The sequence below is a fragment of the Symphalangus syndactylus genome, chromosome 2 (genome assembly GCF_028878055.3).
Source record: "Symphalangus syndactylus isolate Jambi chromosome 2, NHGRI_mSymSyn1-v2.1_pri, whole genome shotgun sequence".
Lineage (NCBI taxonomy): Eukaryota > Metazoa > Chordata > Mammalia > Primates > Hylobatidae > Symphalangus > Symphalangus syndactylus.
In genome coordinates this window covers 138,565,357-138,585,794 of record NC_072424.2, presented here as the reverse complement: position 1 = coordinate 138,585,794, position 20,438 = coordinate 138,565,357, and the positions used below count along the sequence as shown (strand labels likewise).

General features: G+C 37.5%; 1 protein-coding gene across 6 annotated transcripts in view; it reads right to left on the bottom strand.

Annotated features, from left to right (window-relative positions):
• Nucleotides 1-20,438, bottom strand: part of MAP3K4 (mitogen-activated protein kinase kinase kinase 4) — a 126,349-nt gene that overhangs the window by 56,355 nt on the left and 49,556 nt on the right. For all 6 annotated transcript variants that reach the window (XM_055268949.2, XM_055268970.2, XM_055268942.2 and 3 more), the window contains exon 3: nucleotides 10,727-12,090. In XM_055268949.2, coding sequence (XP_055124924.1) covers nucleotides 10,727-12,090 — 1,364 coding nt within the window. The remainder of the gene's footprint in view (nucleotides 1-10,726; nucleotides 12,091-20,438) is intronic.

Here is a 20,438-nt window from a genome sequence, read left to right as displayed (position 1 = left end):
ACTCTAGCCTGGGCAAAAGAGTGACACTCCTTCTCAAAAAAAAAAAAAAAAAAAAAAAAAATATATATATATATATATCTGACTCTCAACCTGGAACAGGTATACAATGTCAGCCTAGAATAGCCAGTTACACTAAATAACATGGAAGCTATCAAAGGACTGTGAAAAAAGGAGTCAAGCCAATTGAATATGTTCCCATTGTCCAAAGATGGGACGTGAACATTAATTACAATGATTACTTCAATACATTACAGTAATGACATCCATGGATTGAAACATACCAAATATGCTTAAATTCATCAGTTCAAAATCATACTAATAACACTAATTAGTCACCAATAAACCACATCATTATTTTAAAAAATAGTAAATAAAAGGGAAAGAATCAAGCACATTTATCTTGCCATTTGTGTCAACTATTCCACTAAGTAACCATATAATAGGTGAGGAAAAGTTTATCCTTATAGCAATATCTAATAGATGAAATGAATAATAAAGAAGCTAATAAATGAAGAAAAAATGAGAGAATTAGAATATCCTCACTTTTCAGCCCTTAATGAATTAAGGAATCTAGGCAATGTTCATCAACTACTACTAATGGCACAAATAGTCAGATATGTGTGTATCCTGGGAAAGTAGTGTTAATACAATCAACCAATTAAAAAATCCTGAATTTGATCAAGCCACTCTATTTTACAGCCAATTCACAGAGAAGACACAGAAAATGGAAACATGTGGGGCAACTGGGATACAATCATAAAAATTCAGACCCTACAGGATAAATGACCCTGCTTCTTCATATATGGCAAAAAAAAAAAAAGGCAGGGGGAATCTACAGACTAAAACACTTTAGAAATATTATGAACAATGACAACACATGGACATTATTTGCAAACTGATTCAAAGTGTAAAAAGAAAACCATGACAATTATAAAATTTTAAAATAATCTGAGTACAAATAAAATAAGGTAGCCATAAAATAATAACAGACATGACTATATAAAAATGTGAAATTTCTATACAGTGTTAAGTATCCTAAACAAGTTAAAAGGCAAATTGAAAGAAATATTTACAACCATCATAGAAAAATGAATAAAATTCATAAATTTTGAATAAATTTTATGAATAAAATAAATAAAATTTTGAATAAATTTTATGAATAAAATTCATAAATAGCTCCAACAGCCTAACAGAAAATGAGCAAAATAAATAAGCAAATGAAAAGAAATGCAAATGGCCAATAAACATAAAAAACAGGCTCAGTGTCACTAGAAATGAAGAGAAAGATTTAGGCTGGGTGCCAGTGGCTCACGCCTGTAATCCCAGTACTTTGGGAGGCCAAGGTGGGCAGATCACTTGAGGCCAGGAGTTCAAGACCAGCCTGGCCAACATAATGAAACCCCATCTCTACTAAAAATACAAAAAAATTAGCAAGGTGCGGTAGCACACGCCTGTGATCCCAGCTACTCAGGTGGCTGAGGCATGAGAATCACTGGAACTTGGGAGGTGGAGGCTGCCGTAAGCCGAGACTGTGCCACTGTACTCCAGCCTGGGCAACAGTGTGAGGCTCTGACTTAAAAAAAATCAACGAAATTACATTTTTTGCTGATCATGGTTACAAAAATGAGGAAAAATCAAATTTCTCCTACACTGTTTTAAGTATAAATTAGTATAGTCTTTTTGGAGAGTAATTTGGCAATATGTATCAAAGATGTGAATGTGCATATACCCCATGACCTAACAATTCCATTTCAATTAAGCATTCTTACAAAAACAACAGAATAAGTTCATAAAGGGGTGTGTACAAGAATGTCTGTCGCTACACTGTTTACACAAGCAAAAACATTACATTTCCATCAAGAGTGAAATAATTAAATAAGTTACAGTACATTCATATAATGGAATATCATGTAGTTGTTAAATGGAATTTAACAACGAGAGCTATATATATATATATCTATAAGGACAGATCCAAAGTAGACAACACGGGGGAAACCCTTCAAGTTGTAGTAGGATATGTATAGCATTATCACATTTGTTTTAAAAAAATTACATGTGTTACATAACAAAGACATAATTTATAGAATCACAAAAAACTCTAGAAAATATAAACCAGATGATAATTACTCTGAGCCGTGACAGAGGACAGGGACTTTAAAAAGATACTCCAATAAATAAAACAAAAACATACTGTTTTTTAAAAAAGTGTTAGATACAAATAGGCTTTACATTACCCTTCAAAAGTCAGTTTCTGTGATTCTATACTAGGATCCTATCACAAACTGAAATTCCTACACAGGCCCAGTAAGTCATGTAAGCAGGTGTACTTGGGTGGCCATAAGACAAATGATGGATACTGCAGTAAACTGGAGCCCTTATGCTGCTAGTCACGTGGGAATGTGGACCCAGTGTTGACAGACTTCCCAGTATTTCAAGGAAAACCCAAAATCTGGATTTTCCCATTTAAAAATGTTAGACACTAAGTCAAAAAAAAATATTTAAAACACTGTGTGGGACAAAACGTAACTTTGGGAGACTGTACACTGTCAAGAGCATACAAGGCTTTATAGCCAGAGCTCTGGGTTCATATCCTGGCTCTGCCACTTTCTAGATTTGTGACCTGATCAAGTTACTTAGCCCTCTTCCTTGCCCCGGCATATAGCGAGTGTTCAGTTAATGCTAGCTACTAGTCTTCTTAATATTACTATTGTGCTGTTGTTATCACGGGATCCAGTTCTCAGCTGAAAGTTGATGACTTCTATCCTACCTGTGATATTACATCAGTTTGAGTCGGTTTGCTCACTATAGTCCAAAATAATGTACACAACTTCCTACTTTCCTTTGTATGTTTGTATGTTTAAGAAAACAGAAAACCTAAAGGCAAATGAGCAAGTATGTGCTTGTTAGCGTGTCATTCGATTACAAAGTTCTTGTAATCTTATGAAATCAGACAGGGAATGATTGAAACAAGTAAAAAGTTAACCCTAACAACTATATTAAGCAGCATGATCTTAAAGGCATGGGGCGGAGGAGCACTGGAGCCTAATCAGTGTTGCCAGTGAGTACCAGAACTACACTGTTGCTGGTCTGGCTTCACGTGAGGCACGTAGGAGGTTTGTTAACAATGTCAGTGCTCATGTCCCCCACTGGGAGATTCTGACTTGTCCTGCTCTCAGAATGGCTAGGCACACGTATTTTTAAAAGCCCTCTAGGTAATGCTGATGTGGAGCCAGGTTTGGAAACCATTTAGGATAAAGTCTGGTACCCCAGAATCCTGAATTTGAATCCCTCTAACAATCTATAGATCTGTGATTTTTGTGAAAGTTATCTACTGTACCTAAACTGGTTTCTGCATTTGGAAAATGCACCACCTCACAGGGCTGTTGAGTCTGGGACACTGTAAGGGTCAATAAATGGTAGCTGCTGTTATTGACTTCCTAGTTTCTACATGCTTTGTCTGCTTTGAATATAAACGGCAACCTCTTCAGTGTTTCCTGTGTGTACAGGAAAAAATTAGCACAACTATTGTTAGAATCCAAAGACAAAGAGTATTTCATTGGCCATTAAATTTATAACTACATGATCATTTCTAATTCTAAAGAAAGCAATTAAGACAGTAACCAAAACAAAAATATTCCTAGTATTTGAGGCAACAAAGTCAGACAATTATACATTTTGTACATTACATTATAATATATTCATCTTTTTCTTCTGAAAATAAAGTTCATAAGGAAATCAAACAAGGAGGAGCACAAAATAACCATATTACAGTATTTTGTATTTAACATTTTAAGTTGCACAAAACCCATAGAACTATACATTACAGAGTGAACTTTAGAGTATGCACATTTTAAAAAGTCAATCAGGATTTTGGAGGATCCCAGGATGCAACCCAGATGAAATAAATGAATCAAATTAAATTACAAAAGTATGATACCACCTCACTGAGGAAGGTGAAGGAAAAAGGTGCTGACCTAAGTTACTTTGGAGAATAGTGTTTTGACTATAAAAGGCTAAAGACAAAAGGAACTTGACTGAAACACTACACCCTAGTTGATAAATTTATTCCTCACAGGGGTACCGGTTAGCAATTCTGAAACTACTTTACGCGTATGGTAGGGTTGAACAAACATGTAATTAATTGTAGTAACGGGAGCCAGGTTTCTCATTATAAGAAAAGTTACAGATAAGCAAGGGGGGAAAGTCAGAATGAACCTTGTGCTGAATCAGAGCCAGAGATATCAGTATGAACTCATGATTATTTTAGATTGATAGATAGGGAATTATAGATCCGTGTGTATACACAGGTTAGAAGACATACCTGTACTTTCTAATTCTATCACTGAGAAGGCCTAAAAGCAATGACACCCCAACAGCACCAAACACACCCAGTGCCCACATCTTCATTTCTCAATACCATTATCCAGTAAAAGGAACCAGAACTCCTTGGAGAAATGGCTGATCCTAGGACAGAAAGAGGAAAAATACAAGACAAGCCCAGAGCACCTTGTGGTGCCAGAAAGTAAGAAATGATTCAAAAAGCAAATCAAAAGGAAAATAATACGACAAAGGAGGGGAGCATATTAAACGACACAGAAGGCAACTGAAAGAGATCCAATGCGATAAAACAAGAACAGCTTGAGCAACAAAATCAGTAACAATGGTACTGGATTATAACTCAAAGTAAAAACAGCAGCAAACATTTATGAGTCCATACTGATATAAATGACCAAATAAATGAGAAGCAAAACTTCCACCTGGAGAAATTCCAAATAATATATTAGATACTCCCCCCTCCAGGAGGTAGAGATTAATTTCCCTCCCCTTGAGAGTGGGTTGTGTGTGGTGACTGACTTCCAAAGAATTGGAGTATGGAAAGGAAAAAATGGTAACTCCTGGAGAAACCTGGCAGACACCACCTTAACCAAGTGATCAAGGTTAACATCACCAGTGACAACGTAATGCGACTAGGGCATTTCAACTCTGTGGCATCCATCCCCAAGCCCATCACCCCAGTCTAATCATGAGAACACTTCAGACAAATCCAGATTCGTGGACACGACAACTAAATGCAATGTGGTGTCCTCGACTGGTTCCTAGAACAGAAAAGGGAATTAGTAGAAAAAGTAGGAAATCCAAATAAAGTCTGTAGTTTAGTTAACAGCACTTTGTATCAATGTTAATATATTACTTTTAACAAATGTATAGGGTGAGAAGTCAATATTAAGGAGTGCTGGATGAAGAGCATATAAGAATTCTGTACTATCTTTGCAAATTTTCTATCAATCTGGTATTATTCCAAGATGAAAAGTTTGTTCTAAAAAATACAATTGTATGGAGTAGTTTTGATATTAAGGATAAATCTCTTATACATGTTTACTTAGTCTTAATTTCTAAGCTAAATTGAACTGTAAATAGTATTACAAAACCCATCCTTAGCTACAGTTAACTGTTGGGAAGGACACCTGGAAACTACTGGACTGCTGAGATGACTTGTCAACTTTTAAGCAGGGTTGGGAAGGGTCACCATATAAGCACACCTAATGAAGGAGGAGCAAGAGTTGGAGGCAAGACAATCCCTATCATAGGGAGACCATGATACATTATGAAATGGCTGATACATTCATCCCTAAGACCCAAGATCAACAATACTCAAGACTAGAAGAATTGGTATTACAGCAAAGTGGGAAAAATAAGTACAAACAATAAGATCCTGGGATGTTCTAAACAGCAATGGAATAAGAGAAGTAGAAGATAAATGAAAAAATATAAAAAAGACCTTGGATTGTATCTGGGTCCGCAAATGGACATGGGGGAGGGTAAGGTTTCCTCTTATTTTTTCCTATTATGATAGTCCTTACAGCCAGGATAAAACTGCAGCTGGTATTATTAGTTCAGTTACATGGATTTAAATAAGTTTCATTTGATAATCTGAGACTCTCTTATTTACAAGACTGTTTCTATAGATAAGTATTTTCAAGATCCCAAACAACTGCCTACTCAAGTGGACTCTGGAAACTAATCCATTTGTTTCAATTAGAGACTGCCTATGTAACTAGAAATGTGTCCTGAGGAAATCAATTTACAGAAGGTACGGAGCTACAACTTCATATAATTTTGAACAAATCATTAAAGGTATTTATGGCATTCATATTATGAAAACAAACAGCAAATAGATTTTTAGTATCACTAGTTGCAGTTCTTTTAAAAGATTTTGAAATATAATAAAGTTTTAGAGAAAAATTAGTTTGGGCTGGGCACGGTGGCTCACACCTATCATCCCAGCACTTTGGGAGGCCGAGGCGGGTGGATCACCTGAGGTCAGGAGTTTGAGACCAGCCTGACCAACATGGTGAAACACCGTCTCTACTAAAAATACAAAAATTAGCCAGGCATAGTGGCGCATGCCTGTAATCCCAGCTACTCCAGAGGCTGAGGCAGAAGAATAGCCTGAACCCCCAAGGCAAAGGTTTCAGGGAGCTGAGATAGCGCCATTGCACTCCAGCCTGGGCAACAAGAGCGAAATTCTGTCTCAAAAAAAAAAATTATTTTGTAAAGCATGCTTACAAAGGGAAATTAAACATAAGATCACATGTGCTTTGCAAACACTGGTTACAAGTAACATAATAAAAAAATATATAAAGACATAAATAAGAAAAATCAAACATCCCACGTATATTTCTTCTTTTCTACAAAATCCTTCACCTATATTCATTCCTATTATCACTGAAACCACAAAAACTGCAAAATATGCATTATGTACAATCTGTGGTACCTTGTCGGTTATTTTAACAATTAAGAACAAAAACACTGGCCAGGCGCGGTGGCTCACGCCTGTAATCCCAGCACTTTGGGAGGCTGAGGCAGGTGGATCATTTGGGGTCAGGAGTTCAAGACCAGCCTGGCCAACATGGTGACACCCCCGTCTCTATTAAAAATACAAAAAAATTAGCCAGGCGTGGTGGTGCATGCTCGTAATCCCAGCTACTCAGGAGGCTGAGACAGGAGAACTGCTTGAACCCAGGAGGCAGAGGTTGCAGTGAGCCGAGATCATCCCATTGCACTCCAGCCTAGGCAACAGAATGAGACTTTGTCTCAAAACAAACAGTCCTCAAACCTAAAAGGTTTTATTGCCTAAAATGTATGCCCTTAAAATGTACAATTATTTGGCAGAGGTTAAAAGGCAGAATATATCTTAAAAATAAAAAGTATAGTTGCACCCATATGGATTTACAGTTAGCTTCAAGGAGGAAAAAGTAATAAAACTTCTAAAAGTAAAAGTTTATGGTTGATTTGCATAGCATTTTACCATTTGATAAGATCTGGATCTGTGTCCCCACCCTATGTTGAACAGTAATCCCCAATGCTGGAGGTGGGGCCTGGTGGGAGGTGACTGGATCATGCGGGTGGGTTTCTTGTGGTTTAGTACCATCCCATTGGTGCTGTTCTCATGATGGTGAGTGAGCTGTCAAGAGATCTGGTTGTTTAAAAGAATGGAGCACCTTCACCCTGCCCGTGCTCCAGCCGTGAGAAGTGCCTGCTCTGGCTTTGCCTTCCATCATGACTATAGTTCCCTGAGGCCTCCCCAGAAGCTGATGCTGCCTGCCATGTTTCCTATACAACCTGTGGGACCATGAGCCAATTAAACCTCTTTTCTTTATTAATTACCCAGTCTCAGGCATTTCTTTATAGCAGTGTGGGAACGAATACACCACTTACCACGTATCTTTTTCAGCCTCACAACAACCTTGTGAGGTAGGTAAGAAGGTAATATTATACCCATTCTATAAATGCAAAGGCTTTGAGTCAGAAAGATTCCTATTTACAACGTTCTATGGTGAGAAAGGGTCACAGTGAGGAATGAAACCCAGTTAATGGACTTCAAAATTCTGACTCTTTTCCTGACACACCAAATAAAACGACTAAAACAAACCTGGGAGTGGGGGACTGTACACATATTCACACACACACACACACACACACACCTCCCTTTATAGAAATTATGTTCCTGAAGTGGGAATAAAAGTAAAATCTTACTTTCCCACTAAGTTAATTAGAATTGTAGAGCCTTATCTTTTGTTAGTTTGGATTAATCACCAATACTGAAGAAGTTCCACTTTGGCTCTCTGTTACTCTTTCATTATCTGATGAACACTTAGCATTTTATGAACCAAAATTTAAAACAACAGGGGCTTCTGTAGTTCATTTTTTGAAAAGCAAACAATCTACACAAAATTCTAATAAAGTCTTTCATTTATATACCTTATAAGCTTTGAATTCGTGTTTCTTTTTTTCTATAACAAAGATGACCTCTGCAGCGAAATCTCAATTGGTCAAACCAAAGAACTACAACTCAGATGAGAATTCAGAACTCTGGGGAAACTATTACTGTCTTTTTTCAACACGAGTTCTAATATAAGATGTAGGGCACGTGTTCTCAATCTTTTCTTGCTATAACATATCTAAGGGGTACAATCCTCATTAGTAGCAATTGTTAATCACCACGAAGAGCCTGGAGAGGAAGGAAGACAATTTGGGGAGGGAGGGTGGGTGAAGCAGTTTACCGAAGCCCGACATGTCCAACTCACCCCCGCCCCACCGTGGCCTCATCTCATGTGCTGCTCTCCTATAAGAACCACTGAATTACAGGTGAGGTTATACAGTCGGCCCTCTGAAACCCTGCGATATGCATCCACAGATCAAGAATGTCTGAAAAAACATTAAAAATAAGAATACAACAACAAGAAGTAATACAAGCTACCCGGGAGGCTGAGGCAGGAGGACTGTTTTAGCCCACGAGTTTGAGTCCAGCCTGGGCGACGTAATGAGATCTCGTCTCTAAAATAGTAATAGTAATAATACAAATAAAAAAGATATAGTATAACAACTATTTACATAGCATTTACATTGTATTAGGTATTATAAGTAATCTATAGATGATTTAAAGCATACAGGAGGATGCACATAGGTTGTACGTAAATACTACACCATTTTATAAAAGGGACTGGAGCATCCAAGGATTTGAGTGTCCATGGGGGTCCTGGAACAAATCTCCCTGGGATGAGATACCAAGGGATGTCGGTACTGCCAGGACTTTTTTCTTCATGTTACTTCAAAACCAGTGTTCACAATACAAATTAAACATCAATTCTGTCTTGCCAACATATGTCCTTAATGAAATTAAACCACTCCAGCCATTCATGTTTAAGATTTCTAATCAAAATAATATTCAAAGTAAATCTCTTAAAATATAGCTACAAAGCATTGGTTCATGTTGTAAACATCTTCCTGAATTTATGTGAATGCTTAACCCCTTCCTCCTGGAAGGGCTCATAATCTGGCTGTCAGAATAAAAAATTAAAATCTTGCAAACTCAAGTTCTCTTCAGGTGTTTTCCATAGTTTCCAAGTTGTTTATCGTTTATGAATTTAAAGCAAGCCAGGCTGGGTAAAAAAACTGAAGTTAAAAAAATAAAAATAACAAGTATATACAGTTGGCTCTCCATATCCGTGGGTTCCACATCCATGAATTCAACCAACTGCAGATCAGAAGCATTTGGGAAGAAAAACTACATCTGTATTGAACACGTACAAACTTTTTTCTTGCCATTATTCCCTAAACTATACAGTACTAACAACCATTTACATAGCATTTATATTACATAAGGCATTACACATAATCTAGAGATTAAAGCATACGAGGTTGTGCATTGGTTATATGTAAATACTGCATCATTTTGTATGAGAGACTTGAGCATTTTAGGATTTGGGGATCCATGGGAAGTCCCAAAACCAAACCTCCTCTGATACCGAGGGGATTGCGCATATGTATGTATACAGCTACTAAAATTCAGAATCACAGACTTAACACGGGTATAAGGTATTTCAAAGATTTGGGTTTCACTTTTAGCCAGACAAACATGCAAACTCACCAGAAAAGCAAAATCACTTGTACAGTACTATTTTGGACTCTCAAGAACGATATCCCACAAAATGCCCTTGTCTAGTATTACCACCCTTTACAATAAGGAATTTATAACACGTCAAGCTATCAAAAGCAAATCTATAGTGTTTTCAAGTCACTTCCTCTAGCGGGCACATTCCTCTCACAAAAATCTCCACATATCGAAACACATGTCTGACAAAAATCAGGACTTCCCTTAAACTTTCATCATCTGCACTGAACACTTAAACCTTGCGAGATAGTGTTGGCTTTTTTCCTTTGATCATTCTGACATTTCTCTATAATTTAAATCTCTTTGAAATACAGTGACCAAAACTTGACATGCTAATCAAAAGAGAGAAAACAACTTCAAAGGATAGAGAAAGAACTCTCTCCTTGACCTTGGGTGCCCTATTCATTTATAAACACCTGAGTGTGACATGGACTTTTTTTCCTGACTCACATGCAGCTTGTGGTCATCCATGACTATGGCTTTCTTCCTTCCATCTTTGTTTATACCCAGCCTGTCCTTTGCCATCCTGTATTTACATGGTTGAACTTATTCCCTCCACATACCACCTTGCACTTAATTCACTAAATTTCATGCAGTTTTCATAGATCTATTTATCATAGTACTTTACAGAAATGCTTATATGTGCAATTTATAATTGCCATTTGTGTTCAAAAATATTAGAATATGAAAGTACATAACACCAACATTATAATTTGCAATAAATAAATGGAACTAAGGACATCATTGTATTAATACCTACTGGAAACCTACCTCCACTGGACGATCGTTCTTTACCAATGCTATACGTGCCCTTTGCAAGGAACCATCCATTAGCTTGTGAAGTCTTAAAATTAACTTTCTTAACCCCATCTGCTTCAGTGCTTTGTCTACAAATGGTCTATAAATAGAAGTCAGACAATGTCTACTAAAGCCTGCTTCTGTGCTCCAGTCTGGTGCTCCCCAGCCAATAGAATCATCCTCAGATTCGAGCCTCTCAAGCTTCTTGGATATGCAGTCCTGCGACTGGATGTCGAAGCTGTTATCTATGGGCTGTCTGATTTCCGGTACCCTAGGATCAGAGATTTGTTCTTCTTCACTCTCATCCGTACTACTTTCCAACTCCTTTAATTCTCCTTCTGTGTCATCACCCTCATACTCCGGCTCATTACCTTTGGATGGTCGAGGGGAAGGGATTTCAAACACTGGCCAGCCAATGTCTGATAAATTCTTGATGCCCAAAACAGTGCCCATAATCCTTAATTTCTGATTTAAGTCTTTTGTGATGTTTAACCACAAACAGAGTGCCTGCACCCTGTCCTGGAAGTCTTTTGCAGCATATTTTTCATAGTCCTTCTGAAGAGCCTGCAATGATGGATAAAGTGCTTCTATGTACTCTAGCAGCTCCATTATCCGTTTTACCTGCTCAAACGAGACCCTCTGGCGTTGGAGATGCTCGTGATGTGTTGAGTAACCTACAATCTTTGTTCCAGGAGTGGCTTTGCACTGCCCTTCTACTGAAGTACCACTAAAACCAGCTCCATCTCTAACAAAGGCGAAGCTCCCATAGTCGACTTTGAAAGTAAGGATTTCATTGATAATATCTGGGATGGCTTGACGGGCTGTATATAAAAAGAAGTCCTGGTCGTTAATTGTCCGTCCTGCATGCCAGGCTTGTAGCTCTAACCAGATCAGTTCGTTAGATCGGTTAAGCCAGAAACCAGACGTATTTTCTTGTCCTCTTTGCTCCCTGTCTTTCTTCTTTGAGACTGAGGTAAGCTTTAGCAAAAGTCGTAATGTTTCAAAAAACTTTAAACGATCTGCTGGACAGTCAGTCCTAGAAGTCTGGCGTGCAGGTCTGGCTATAGGCATGGGCACAGATACTGGAAGCTTAGCATTGCTACAGCCAAGGCTGAGGTAAGGCTTATTGAGATCCACATCTGGAATTGATTTTTTTGGCAAAGATCCACCCACTGAGTCTAACATGAATGAGCACTGTACATTTTTTTTATGATCACGCTCTGTTGTTCTAAGAGCTGCTCGGATCTTTTTCTCCTGCTTATAGCTGTATTCTTCCACATTCTCCACTGTTTTTCCAGTGTCTTTATGTGGAGGCTGATTTGGTGCATTCATTTTTTCTATTAAAAAAAATAAACAGAACATTATATAACTCTAAAATATGAAGCTACTCTCAGTATTTTCAATAAAACTGATATTCACGTGTATTTATATTTTCAGAATGCTAATGGAAGAAAAATAAGCATACCACATCCTAAAAATTAAAGGAATCAAAAAATATATACGCCATTTTCTATATTTTAAAAAAAATTATCCATTTTTCCAGTATTTGCTGTATTCTCTTATATTCACAACTGATCACCTAAACTAGCTGTTTATTTCTCCCTATGCTACAAAGCATAGTTATCAAATCATTTAACCAAATTTCCATAAGTAATCACCTTCAATTTAAGAAGGATGAAACAGCATGGGAGAGCTGACGGACACCTGGATGAGAAAATATATTTAATTCCTGCATTTGTCATTAGCTAAATGTGTAAACTTAAGAGGAAATCATGTAAATTATCTGGATTACTTTTCTCATTGAAAAAATTAGGCACACTGATGCAAGAATACTTAAGGCACCCTAAGATTATTCTCATAAAAAACTGAAAGACAGGTGACAGACAAAAACACTGACTTTATTCTATTCCTTTATTTCTCCTTTGCCACAAACAAGTGGGCAATAACATTTTAAATTTAAAATTAGCAAGACTGAAGACATACAGACTAATTTGGTATAATTTGCTTAGTACGTTATACTGGCATGTAAAATCATTTACAATTAATGCGAAAAAAGCAAAAATCACCCATTTCTTTCAAACAACCAGAAAACGTTCTATAATCTGATTCCAAGCTTTGAAATGAACACACATACATCCTCTTTCCTGTACGGCACTTTTAACACTATTAATTGCTCTACGTTACTGAAATCCTTTCATTCTGTTGCTTCTGGGTTCTTACACTTCCTTAAGTCCCTTCTTTTCAAATACCTCCTTGGAACTTTGCTCACTACATAAAATGTTAATGTTTCTCCAAGTGCTAATCTTAGATCTCTTCTCCCTGGGTGATCTCATTCATTTCCACATCCTATATCGATAATGCCCAAACCTATAACGCCATCTCAATCTATCCTCTACACTCTACACTCAAGGCATAGTTTATTTCATTGAATCTAGGACACAAATTTTTTCATATGTTAACATCTCTGAAATTAGAATGTTATATATAATCAATGATGATATAAGTAAGTTTTAGGGACAAATTTGCCAATATTTTTCATTTACATTTTTTTTTTTCTGAGATAGGCTGGAGTGCAGCCTCAACTTCCCGGGCTCGAGTGATCCTCCCGCCTCAGCCTCCCAAGTAGCTAGAACCACAGTCACGCATCACCACACCCTGCTAATTTTTTTTTTTTTTTTTTGGTAGAGACAGGATCCCACTATGTTTCCTAAGCTGGTCCCAAATTTCCTGAGCTCAAGCAATCCTCCCACCTCTGTCTCCCAAAGTGCTGAGATTACAAGGCATGAGCCACTATGCCTGGACCATTTTTTTTTTAACATATATATATGCATAAGTAAAATATATATCTACATATCAGAAAGTATAAAAGATCTCTTTAAATAAATAAAAACTCCAATTATAAGAACACACCATCAATTATAAGCTGTTTTTACCTTAGAATATATTATAATTTCTTAGTATATATTTCTTATATACCAAGAATTGTATTATATATTATTAATATAATAATAATACTAAGAAATTATTATATAATTTTCTTAGTATATAATATCACCTAGTTTTAGGTGGTTAGTTGTGAATATATAAGAGATTAGTTGTGAATGTAATATCTAAAGACATATTAGTATATCTTCAGATTTGATGGAATAGGGTATATTTACATGGGTTACAAACCAATATACCACAAACCAATGCACCAATGAAAATTTGCTTAAAACAAATTTACTTCCTAATCGATTCAAATTAGTTTTAAAATATGGATTTTTAAACAAATTTCCCTAAGAGCACTTACAGCTTGGTTTACCTTATATTAAACTTGCCTTAAATTTACTTTATGATCCATCAAAAAAGATTTTAAACCAATCTGTCCATAGAGATTTTTTGCTGTATTTTAGTATACAAACTAATATTACTATTAAATTTAAAATTTTCAAGATAGAATTTTTATCTTTAGTACTAATCTACTTCTAAATGTCTTTAAACTTTTTATATAGTCCATTTAAGAAAATTTCTTCACAGTTTTATTGTTTCTAGCTATAAATGCTTATCAACTCTTATTTATATAAAAAAATTGCTTAGACCAACTTTAATTCTCTTGCTCTGATGCATTTAACTCTGTGTTTTTTATACCTTTATTAACAGAGCACATACATACTATTTGGTTAACCAATGGTATTTTGAAAGCAAAAATGACCAGTGCTTCCACATTTAACTCCACTATATTTTTCAAGATAATTTATATTATACTTTATTACTGGGAAACACAAAATGACATATACATTGTATCACTGTGTAGGACTGGAGGTAAAGAAAATGAGTTTAGTTTCTAATACACTGAATTTGACGTGCCTATGGGACATATATGTGGAAATATCTATAGGTAACTAAAAAAACATAGATGTTGGGCTTAGGAGAGAAATCCAGAGAAATGGATTTGGAAATTATTAGTATGTACAGATACTATTTAATATCCTGATAGTAGATAAGAACATCCAAGAAAAGTGTGCAGAAGAAAGGCAATGAAGACCTAGAATAGAATGTGGATTAGCTACTATATACACCCAAATAAATGATTCTGAGTCAAAGAAAACAAAAAATTGTGAAATAAAAAACAATCTTGTTGGCTTAGGTTTTGGGATTTTTAAAATACTTTATAAAACTAATGTGGTGCATTATTGATAATGGCCAACAGACTATCTGCATACAATTTATAATTGGAAAGTAATAGTTGACAGTGAAAAAGTATTACTTTTCTTATATAAATTTATTCAAGTTCTTCTAATCTATGATTGAAAGGTCCTAAGGGAAAACTAAGGATTAAATGACTTTAATAGTCCCAGAAGACTGGCTACAAGCATTATTCCAAATCTATGCTACACTTACCAGGGACAAAACATGAAAATAATAACAGATGGAGCTTCTCACCCTAGACCTTTATTCCAACAATGAAAGCAATCTAAGAGAAAAAAAATGCCACAATCCCATTTTTCCACATAAACATAATCTCATTTTAGCAAGCCTAAAAAACTTTTATAATAGGTTAAATACAAATCTTGTTAAGTTTATCTCACAGCATACAAAACAGTCTATTACACAATTTTTTGAAATTTTGTGTTCACATAAAGCAATGGTTTAATATTTGGACCTACATAGTATATTTAAGGAAAAGCAAATTGGGAAAGGAGCAAGATGGGAGAGAAGCTTTTTTTTCCCCCCCAAAACAAAACCCAAGTTGGTTTTGGAAAAATATATACAAAATATAAACTCATACATCTTAGTTTAAATAATGATGCAATTCAAACTTAGACAAACTCCTGTCTAGCTACTGTGCAAAAAGGATAAACCAAATTACTCTACCTCAGCAGTCGCTACATTTTTAAAATAATATACTTGTGACAGAAGGAGAGAGAGGGTGATTTGGTTTGGATATTTGCCCTCTCCAAATCTCATGCTGAAATGTGACCCCCAATGTTGGAAGTGGGGCCTGATGAGAGATGTCTGGGTCATGAGGGCGGATTCCGCATGGATGGCTTAGTGCCCTTCCCTCCCTCGACTAACCAGTGAGTCCTCACTCTATTAGTTCATGTGAGAGCTCTCTCTTGTTCCCTCTCTCTCCATGTGACATGCCTGCTTCCTCTTCACCTTCTGCCATGAGTAAAAGCTTCTTGAGGCCTCACCAGAAGCTGGGTTGATATTGGTGCCACGCTTGTACAGCATACAGAACCATGAGCCAAATATACCTCTTTCTTTATACATTACCCAGTCTCAAGTATTCCTTTATAGCCAACGCAAAATGGACTAACACAGAGAGTAAACCCAAGAGTGCTTTCTGGCAACTGATGACCAGTTAGGCCTCTATAAAATCATAAAGGACTCATCAATTAAAGGAGATCTGAGAACAACATTAGGGTGTTGGGGCAGGGGTAGTCTATAGACTTAGATACAGTAATTTCCCTGAGCATTTTACATTTTGTGTTTACCCACTCTGACATAACTAAGGAACTTTTTCATAACAACCAAAAGCCTATTACTAATGGACAGATGTGCTTGTTGGTTTCGTTTCCTATTAATACTAAATTCCCCTGCAATTAACAAAAAAGTGAAATGCAAACAGAGCTTCTGAAAAGGCAAATGAATAAAAAGTACAGGGGTTAGCTATATAGAATGTTTTATTCGGCAAGTTCTAATTACAGGACTACAAAAATAGTTCCTAATAACTTAAGATGAATGGGACACCTGATCTCCCAAGTGACTATAAATTAAATGGTGTGATTTTTGTAGCACAATTAAAGCAAACCTCTGGAATACTTTTTCCTTTGGCCAATCACCAATAATTCTGGTAAAATCAGAAAAACATAAAAATTTTTTTAAAAGAAAACTTTATAATGAAACTGAAAGGAACCAATGACAAGTAATACGGTTCATCTGACGGATATAAGACAAACAAATAAATTCCCACCATGGCTCTTTAGAATATGTATTAATCGTATTTTTAATCAAACTCTTGCAATTTTTATGTTCTCCCATATATATGTATTGTCCAAATTTTAGAAACCAGCCTTATTTGAGCTCTCAAATGAGATGTAAACAGATGGATAATCTTTAATTATAAGATGATCTTCAGAGCAATGATGAACTAGAATACCAGGCAAGTCAGCAACCTGAAGGGGCTTAGAGATCATCTAATTCGAGCTTCTCAAATTTCAGTATACATTCAAAATCACTGCGTTCCTGCTAACGTGCACGTTCCTGGGCCTGCTTCCACTATCTCTGACATGGCTACAATGGCTCCACATTTTGAGAAACTGCTTTATCCAGCTTCTATTTTCCAGGTAAGGGCTTCACAGACATTGTCATAATTTTCATAACAACATGATGATGAAGATTAGCACAGAACACAGATGGTTAGACAGATGGTTAATGTTAGAACAGGGGTCCTAGCCCATGTTGGTGCCACTACGCCATCCTTGGACCTGTCAAGGGTGTTTGCGAGGCAGTACCAACTGACCAAGGAAAGGCTAAGACAGCGAGTACCACAAAAGATTACACAGGCTAACTAGTCTGTAAAGGCTTAAAGTAAAAGCAAGTACTTGATCTGGGGCCTCGAAGAATGGAAGCTTAAATAAGGGAAGTAAAGAAGGCAAGAGCATATCTGAAGCCAGCAAAGAAGAGACACAAGGGCAGCAAAGAAAAGAGTATGGCTGAACACTGAGCCTGTATATGGAAGCCTGGAAACACAAACCAGGACCCTGAAAGTCAGCCTAAGTTTGGACTAAAGAGCTGAAATATGGATTTAAATCCACTCTGGTTGACACAAACATTTTACTAGCTATATAGATTGAATCTGACTTGTAACCATTTTACCAGCTCCATTTTACAACAGTATGATATTCTTAAAAAATCAAACATTCTAATTTCACTACTGTTAGCAGATACACACATTTACACACACATATATAGGCACATGCATGCATGCACACACACACACACCTTGAGATATTTCCTAACAGGGACGTGTGTGTGTGTGTGTGTGTGTGTGTGTGTGTGTGTGTGTGTGCGCGCGCGCGCGCACGCAAATTCTCATATAAATTGCAAAATATTTGCTCTATCTCTGTAACCCAGCTATGGCTGATTACCATCCTGCTACGGCAGTACTAGAATAGAAATGCAAAATGAAGCTGATAATGATCACCCAGCAATGCCCTGAAAAGGGCTTTGGCTTGGGTGTCTTTTAAATTCCTATTTAACCTATTTAAACTATGAGATAAACTGAATGTGCTTCCTTCTGCTATATTAAAAAGAAAACAAACATTTAAGGAAAAAAATGGTTTGACTGTCTTTCTCTTAAACCAACCTTAAGAAGAAACAGTTATATTTGACTAAATATTGTCCATAACTTATGAAAATCTTAATTGCTATAAATTGGTAATGACTACCATTATCCAAAAGTATAATCTCAAATAACAACACAGCTAGCTCCTGTGGTGTTAAATTTAATACTCATCACAGTATGAAATCAAACCTATTCAGAGTTCATTCGAGTTTACCTGGTAGGTTACATCAACTGGAACGTCAGATAGCAGACTTCCAGGTAATGCAGAGCTAATCATCCTTACCCAACACTCACAGTCTTTAGATAAAATGCCTTTTTTTAAACCATCATATAAATTAAGAAAGTTTTCCCAATAAAACAGGAATTTTCAGCTTTTGGTGAAGGCTGGGCCATGAGACGCAGCAGCCATTTTGTAGTACACAGCACCTTCTCTCCACTGTTCAAACATACACTAACATCCTGCTGCTAAGAAGGGACTGTGTAGATATAATTAAAGTCCTTAGCCAGCTCATTTTTGTTTAATCAAAAGGGAGATTTTCTTGAGTGGGCCTGACTTAATCACATAAAAGCCCTTTAAAAGAAGGCCTGAAACTTGTGGTGGTGGCACGCACCAGGAGGGTCAGCTACTCTGGAAGCTGAGGCGGGAGGATCACTTGAGTCCAGCAGTTCCAGGCCAGTCTGGGCAACATAGCAAGACCCCATCTCTAAAAAAAAAAAAAAAAAAAAAAAAAAAAAAAAGAAAAACTGAAGGCCTTTACCCTCCCTCAGAGCATCTGCCTGTCCATGGGTGGAATCTGTCCACCTTCTGTCCATCTGGTATCACAAGTAGTGACAGAGCTTGAGCTTAGAGCCCTGCACAAGCTGTAGTGGGAGTGGCTGCACAGGGCAGCCCCAGAGTGCACTTGAGGCCCAAGTGCACCTGGGGGCCATGCCCCAGAGGCATCAGGAAGATGATTTCCTGTGCTCCTGAAAGTCACCAGATCTAAAGCTGCTGCTGCGATGGCCGTGGTCCTCTCTGGGGCCTTAGCCCACAACAGGCTCCTGGCCCTACCCTTGCCCCCATACCAGCTAAGCCCCTAGAGGCACGTCCTCCATACGACAGCCCTGCAAATGGCCATATCTCAGGGGTTCACTTCCTTGCTCCCTCACAGATGCCTGTGGGCTGAGGGTCCTGGGCCTCAGCAGGGTTAGGGGAAGGACCAGGGATGACTGGCAGCGTAGAGAGGCCAGTAGCCTGCACTCCAGCCCCCAGGGACTCCTGTTAGAGATAGTTACCCACAGACAGGTGCTGGGAAGGCATCAGCATGGTCAGCATTCGTGGATTTGCCGATAGGTAGACAGGTTGGGTCCTGAGAAAGTGAATCCTAGAGCTATATGTCCCTCGGGCAGGTGCTGGAGGTAGGGCTGGTCGTCCTGCTGTTCCTTGGGCTGGAAGCCACCAGGCCCTCCTTCCAGGGCAGCAGTTCTAGCTCTGCTCTACCTTGGCCTTCTCCTACCCACAGCCTTCTCCTACTCACGCTCTGGCCATGGCTGCTTCACCTTCTCCTCCAGGTGGCTCCCAGGCTTCTGATTAAGCCAGCCCGTAGAAGACAATCTCCCTTTCATTAACACAACATCAACTGGTTAGGGACGTTAACTGCACCTGCAGAACCCACTGGCCAGCAGCACGGAGAACAGTGTTTGATCAATGGGGAGAAAGTGGGTGCACCTCACAGGAGTCACTGCCTCCCTTCTATCCCTATTTACACAAAGATAATACCCTCTTACTGAACAAACTTGTTGACATTTATGACCCTTTAAAAAGTCATTTTCTGTAAAACCAGCAAATGTGGAGTTGGGGGAGTATCTCTGTTCTTGGCTAGTGTGGTAGAGATCTTGTAGATTTTGCACTAATTTTGAATTTGCTATGCATCTGATGGCTTTATCCTTTGAGTCCAACTCATGTCAGGATAAGCAGTTTTGTTAAATTCATGGTAAATGTTATCTAGGTCAATGCTTCTTAACCTTATTTGGGTCACAGACTACATTTGCGAATCTGATTAAAACTATGGACTCCTTACAAAAATGCACACATGCACATAATAAAATCTGCATTCAGTTTCCAGCGACCCACAATCCTCGTGATTGCAATATAAAGTAATAGGGCTTTGATAACTTTCTTTGATTCCTCACATTTTGTAAATAGTTGCATTCAATTAAATACTGTGATTCAAGTGAGACATTTCTGAAGCTGTATATATCTGTGTGTGTGTAGGTTGCACACACACCATATAAATGTCTATATAATATAGTACTTGTATGTAGCCTCATATTTCCAGTAAATTTCATACTGGCCTTATGCATTCAACCACA